Raw genomic sequence first — 7,009 nt, forward strand, 5'->3', positions numbered from 1 at the left:
TTCTGATACTGAATCACAGCTGTAGATTCCATATAGTTTGCAGGGGGATAGTTTTCCCTGTTTTTTTCTTTTCATCTTGGAAAAATATAGAACTCTTTCCTTCTTTCTCTTGCAAGTGCCCGCCTGACCAGTTTCTAAATGTTGTGTTTAAACAGGTGCAATATCATGAACTGAAACAAGATCCCAGTCACAGCCCAAGCAAAAGGAAGAAAAACAATCCTGGCTAGAAACTAGCATCTGCTGGGGGATGACAAAAAGAAAAACCTACAGCCTAAACAGCATTTCCTTTCTCTAAGCTTTTTATTTATTTTGCCTTTTTTTTCTAATGGGGAGAATTTGTAAATATTATATAAAGGTGTTTTTCATTGATTATATACTTAGCACTGTAAAGACACATTTAATGAAGGTTTCAAGTAAGGCTGTTGCTGTTTGGAATAGCGTAACATGCTGAAGAAGTCAATGTAGAATGGTAAAAATGCACTGCTACTCAATGGTCAGAGATCTAAAGTACTCAAATCATGCCGATGAAATCTACAAAAGGTATTACTTTAAATCTGACTCAGAAGTTCTGTCAGATTTTATTTGTGAGCCGTAATATTTTTATCCAGGAAGTCATCGTTACAGTTTTCTATGTTTTATACATGTCGACAGAAATACAATGTAGTGAAACCTACTGCACTTAAGTTTTAGCAGTTTTTTTCAACTCCAGACCCTGGTGTTAACTTCTGGTGCAATGTACTCCTGTGCAGTAGGGCTACTTAGAAGACAGTAAAAAACTCCAAGTGCAAATCTCTCTTTGGAGCCCCCCAATGAAGTTCCTGCCATTTTAATCATTCCATTATTAGACCTGAAAATCTCTGTCTCTCTCAAAATACTGCCAGGTTTGTAATTGATTGCCTATCTGATTTTTTTATATGTACCTGTAATCTTCATTTATACTACATAGTTTTGTGAATTAAGCCCATAGTTCTGCTGTAATGGAAATACTATCAAACTATCTCCATGTTGCTTTGGGTGTCATGCTGTGAACACCCTTTGTGCACGTGAATATTTTACTATGGAAATCTTGCAGAAAATGTTTTTGCTTTCAAATCACGAGATCATATTTATATGTGCTCTATGCTATAACACATTACCTGTTACCGGTGTGAAATGTAGAGTAGAAGAAATTATGCAGTTATGGTTAAACTGATATACTGACTATTTTGTTAGCTGATCACATCATCAGTTCTGATAACAACTGCGCCCTATTGCATGGAAACCGCATTGTTGTATGAATTGAACGGAGCTTAGAGTAGGAAAGGTTTACATTTCAATGGTTTTAGTGGGCACTGCATAATGAGTGCTTGGGGATATATTCTGATTCCGCTTGTAGACTTCCACGCTCAGCTCCCTGGGTAGTGAGCAGAGAGCTCATTCCGAGGGGACTTTCTGTGCACAGCTCTTAGTCATAGCTCCCGGTGACTCTAAAGGGGATTTCTGCCCAGGGGAGGCTGCAGAACTCCATCCTCCAGAGGAGTTTTCCGTGTTGTTCTCCATGGGTTACCTCTCGTTGTTTGCAATTGCTGATAAAGTTATATTGCGCTACTCTGACAATATTTTTTTGAAGAGACTATTTAGAAATACTTGCAAGCAGATGTATATATCTTTGTCTAAAGAATTCTATGTTAGTTGCATTGCTCCTGAAAGATCGTTCTGAATTTATTTTACACATACATTGATAGCTGATTTCTGATCTAAAAGTTATTTTGATCTTGTTTCTTGTGTTTGAAAAAATGCCAATCAACTGTTCTTTAGAAAGTCTTAGGCCTAAATATGGTAATGTTACATCATGATTTTAAATGAATTTATGTAGCCCCTTTCTCACTTGTGTTACCAAACACTAGCTTACTATTGATGGCAACAGGTTTATTTATGAGCCTTGTTTAAAAAAAAAAAAAAAAAAAAAAAGCAAAGAAAAAAAAAAAAGCAAACTTTTGACTTGACAATGTGCAAGTATTTGTTGCCAGTTTTTGGTTTTGCTTAGTTCTTTGATCCATTGCAAGCCTTGTACCTTCTTAAAACTGCCCATCAATCTGTGTGCAATCTCCAACTGAGTTGGGTTTTTTTGAGTTTTTTTTTCTGTACTCAATTTCAGATGTCTTCTTTGGTGGTAATGTCTTGAACACATATTTTCTGCATTAAATACAGTTTTAAGCATCTCTCTACTTATTGCAGAATGCAACTATTTTGTAGTCCATCACACAGGTGGAATGAGGGGCAAGTGATTGAAAACATTGTGTCAGTGCAAGGTTTCTGTGTTCTAAGCCTCTAAACATGGAAGTGGGGAGGGGGGCCGGGAGGGGGGTAAGGGGGGTAGGAAGCATTATTTCCTTGAAACTTGCTAAATCACTGTTAATGCCTCTGTTGTTTAGAACTGATCTCACTGAAAATGTAGTGTATAGAAGTAGAACTGACTCAGAACACATTGATTAACTGTGGCTTATCCTTGCCACAAAGCAGTGTTTTAAAATTATGTTTGAAAATAGTTCGTCTGTGCTTGTCAGTTTTTTAAGTTTGTGGGAGAGACCTATTTAGAGGTTTGGTCTTGCCTTATACTGTAAGTATTATAGTGTATCTTTGATTTCTATATGGATGCTGAAATCAGTTCCCTGTTAGATTTGCCTGGTATTATTCCTTTGCAACTTTTCCATGCATAAGCAATCAGGAAAGAACAGTGTATCTCACTATCATGAAATGCTTTTTGCTCTAGGGAAAGAAAATATATATGGTTCCACACTTAAAGTCAAGTGTTAGAGCACTGCGAATCCATTACAGGCTATTTGCCCAAGGTGCAGTTATGTTTCTGCTGAAAATTCACAGTACAGTGACTTCTATCCAAAGTCAGAAACAAGTGAAAACATTTGTAATAGCATCCGTGATCTTTAACTTCAGGAGTTACAGTACTGTAAGCTAGCATTTTAAATCCAAGTGGACTAAAAAGGAAGGTGCAATTAAAACCATAATGGAATAATCAAAAATTCACTAACCAGGCTGCATATCTGCTAACAGGAGTGTAACAGCAAGAGGAAGAGTTGTTGAACCTGTCAGCAATGTACTTCATGATAGCGAAGTATTATATTCTGACATAGTCCAGGAGTACAAAGCAAGAAAAGAAAGGAAAAATTCATTTTCTAGTCAGCATTATATCATTCAAAAACCAGCATGATGTTTGCAGCTCTCTCCCATCTGCAGGAGATGTCAACCTGCCGAAAGGACACGTTCCACCTACACCTCCTTTCTGCCTCCCTTCTGCAGGTGATGTGCTGGCAGCTGGACACATTCTGTATAATTCTGAGCCTGCTTCTCTTTGGAGGACAAATTTTTTCCTCCCAACTGGGCTGATTTCCAGATTGCTGTGCAGCTGCTTCTATTAAAGCTGCTAATTTCCCACCCCCCACCTAAACTGCAATTGCAAATTTTCAGTAAATGCTTCCTCCTTTGGAATTTTTCTGAAATCTCACAGAGGTGAACAACCAAAGATTTAGAAGTTGAATGTAGTCGAAATTATAGGTATTTTTCAGTGTGAAGCACAATTTCCGTCGCCTTCTGCCTAATTAGAGCACAGCATAAAAGCATTGTGTCTTTCTCAGAGGAGAAATCTGACTATTCCCAAATAAAATACAGTTTTAGATGGCAACTGAGAAAAAAGTGAAGTCTTTAGAGAAGCATGCTATTCCCCGTTGGCACTGATGGAGCAGGGTGAAATGCATGTGGCTGGAAGCATTGTGCAGTGCATGAGGAATGCAGGAGCAGAAGTGAGAATAGCCTGAAGTAAGAGCTCACCTCCAGGTGGGTTCCTTCTGTTCTGGATGAAGAAAGGACACATCATGCCTAACATAGAAGCATCTGCCCTCAGCCACCTTAACCAAACCAACCAACTAACTGAAGTTGTCCACCACGTGCATAGGCCATGCAGTCAGACTTGGATACTTTTGCTGCAAGAGCTATTGGGAAGTCTTTGCTTCTTTTGTGTCACAGTAATCCATGAAAAGGAAATGTTTCTCACAAACTAAGATTTTTAGATGTTAATTAAATTAAAAAAAAATCCATGAGCTACCATTGTGGAAAAGGGAAAGGGAAAGGAAAGGAAAAGGAAAAGGAAAAGGAAAAGGAAAAGGAAAAGGAAAAGGAAAAGGAAAAGGAAAAGGAAAAGGAAAAGGAAAAGGAAAAGGAAAAGGAAAAGGAAAAGGAAAAGGAAAAGGAAAAGGAAAAGGCAGGGGAGGAGAGGGGAGGAGAGGGGAGGAGAGGGGAAGGGAGGGGGGGGGGAGGAGAAGAGAGGAGTGGAGAGGAGAGGAGAGGAGAGGAGAGGAGAGGAGAGGAGAGGAGAGGAGAGGAGAGGAGAGGAGAGGAGAGGAGAGGAGAGGAGAGGAGAGGAGAGGAGAGGAGAGGAGAGGAGAGGAGAGGAGAGGAGAGGAGAGGAGAGGAGAGGAGAGAAAAAAAGAAAAGAAAAAAAGGAAAGAAAGAAGAAAAAAAAGAGGAGAGGAGAAGAGAGGAGAAGGGAAGGGAAGGGAAGGGAAGGGAAGGGAAGGGAAGGGAAGGGAAGGGAAGGGAAGGGAAGGGAAGGGAAGGGAAGGGAAGGGAAGGGAAGGGAAGGGAAGGGAAGGGAAGGGAAGGGAAGGGAAGGGAAGGGAAGGGAAGGGAAGGGAAGGGAAGGGAAGGGAGGGGAAGGGGGGGAAGGGAGGGGAAGGGGAAGGAAGGAAGGAAGGAAGGAAGGAAGGAAGGAAGGAAGGAAGGAAGGAAGGAAGGAAGGAAGGAAGGAAGGAAGGAAGGAAGGAAGGAAGGAAGGAAGGAAGGAAGGAAGGAAGGAAGGAAGGAAGGAAGGAAGGAAGGAAGGAAGGAAGGAAGGAAGGAAGGAAGGAAGGAAGGAAGGAAGGAAGGAAGGAAGGAAGGAAGGAAGGAAGGAAGGAAGGAAGGAAGGAAGGAAGGGAGGGAGGGAGGGAGGGAGGGAGGGAGGGAGGGAGGGAGGGAGGGAGGGAGGGAGGGAGGGAGGGAGGGAGGGAGGGAGGGAGGGAGGGAGGGAGGGAGGGAGGGAGGAAGGAAGGAAGGAAGGAAGGAAGGAAGGAAGGAAGGAAGGAAGGAAGGAGGAAGGAAGGAAGGAAGGAAGGAAGGAAGGAAGGAAGGAAGGCGAGGGAGGGAGGGAGGGAGGGAGGGAGGGAGGGAGGGAGGGAGGGAGGGAGGGAGGGAGGGAGGGAGGAAATTATGCATTGCACAGGGCACTGTACTTCTGGATAATTTCCTTTTTCTCAGTAAGGGTTGAGTGCGCAAGGGATGTCAGATTTAGCCATATTTTGAAGTGAACACATTCTGCATCAGTGGACTCTTGAGTGTCCAACTTAAAATTCTGAATGTTTTAAGTTGACTTTTTTTTTTTACTAAAGGCCATGTTTTTCTTATCACCTTAGTACTGAATTAAATTTAAATGTCAAAAGCTTTCCTATGCTTTGGGTTGCACAGTATAAAAGCCTGAAATTCTTAGCTGTGATTCACACAGTAATAAAGATTTTTTCCATTTTAATATAATCAAAGGTAACACTCAAAACTGCTTTTCTTGCTCAGCTTTTGATTAAATTACAGCAGGTGATTAAAGGAAAGGCCACAGTGTTGATCATTGATATCTTTTTGATTAAAGAGTGCAGACTAATATTTTCTGTAGTCATTTAATAAGTTGATATTGCCTGACCTTCTGTACCCTGACAACCCAAAGTTTACTTTGCATAACTGTTCATTATTACACATGGTCTTGTCTGTGAATGTCACAAAAAAAAAGAAAAAAGTACCTTTTAGAGCCACAACTGATGGAGAAAGATCTCCAGTCAAAAGTAAAGAAGAAAGCACAGACATGCTGCTTGATTATGCAAAAAACATGTTCAAATTTATAGAGTGTTAAGCACAGAGGAGTTGAGCAAGCGTTGGAATTCAGGCTCTTACCGTCCTCCTTTAATGCCAGAAATCAGAAATTCGAAAAGGAAATGGAAACAGTAAATGTCACATTGTGTTATTTCTAAATATTATTTGAAGGAAGGAGAAAAGAAGTGCAGTGTTGGTGTCTGCCCTAGCTGGGCGCTTCCTGGCAGAAGCTTACCTGCTGCACAGGGCTGTGTGATGGATGTGCTCTGCTCTCTGTGGCTGTGCAGGCTGCCATCGGCTCACACAGAAGCACACAAAAAGGCATCAGCTTTCTGCCAAACGAGGCACTGGAAAAGCTCTTTAAGGGATCTCTTGTCCAGCTCTGCTTCACATTTTAGAACTGGCCTCATTAACCAGTGTTTTGGTGCGCTTTCTCTCAGTAGCAGAAGTTTCCATGTCATAAACCCAGCATGCTCAGTATACATCTGTTCTTGAGCTAAAACACTGAGGAAGACTTTTCTCTACCCCCTGAACAAATATGGTAACAAAAGCAAAAAGTATTCTCCTTTACCCTGGGACATGCATTAGCTGTGCAAGCCATTCCTCTTGTGTCTAGATGAGCTGATGCTCACAAGTCATGGTCAGATAGGAAAAAAGGGCCTGGAGACCATAACAGCTCTTTCCCTCAGCTGCATTTCTATTCCTCCATCTGAGGCCCCTATAAGCGTGTATTGAGGAGGGGAAGAAAAAGCAAGGATGGCCATGTATCATTAGGTGCATTTCTTGTAAACTAGATGGCTGTCAATAACAGCTAATTCTTACAGGATTTTATTATTTATTATTTTTAATAATATTATTTTTATTTATTTAATAAATAAAATGTTTTAAAAGGAAGATGGCAATAGTGCTAGACAAGGAGGAATTCTCACCTGTAGTTCTGAATTTGCTGTGTTCTCTGCACCCCAGCCTGAATGTTAAACTCTCTTTTTGCCTTCAGCACATAGCTGGGGAATGTAACATACTCCACTGCAGCTATCTGACATGTTTCTAACTTTTAAAAATATCAGTTCCTATATATTTTATTTTATTTCATATTTTATTTCAGTTTATCTGTATATAC

The 7,009-nt window shown here is 40.8% G+C and overlaps 1 protein-coding gene across 3 annotated transcripts in view; it reads left to right on the forward strand.

Moving 5' to 3' along the window:
- The window catches only part of MCTP1 (multiple C2 and transmembrane domain containing 1), a 269,069-nt gene extending 266,755 nt beyond the window's left edge, over positions 1-2,314 (forward strand). For all 3 annotated transcript variants that reach the window (XM_048930524.1, XM_048930525.1, XM_048930526.1), the window contains one exon: positions 156-2,314. In XM_048930524.1, the coding sequence (XP_048786481.1) occupies positions 156-227 (72 nt within the window). In that variant the 3' untranslated portion in view covers positions 228-2,314. The remainder of the gene's footprint in view (positions 1-155) is intronic.
- Positions 2,315-7,009: the final 4,695 nt, after the last annotated feature.

Source organism: Lagopus muta, chromosome Z, assembly GCF_023343835.1.
Source record: "Lagopus muta isolate bLagMut1 chromosome Z, bLagMut1 primary, whole genome shotgun sequence".
Classification (NCBI taxonomy): domain Eukaryota; kingdom Metazoa; phylum Chordata; class Aves; order Galliformes; family Phasianidae; genus Lagopus; species Lagopus muta.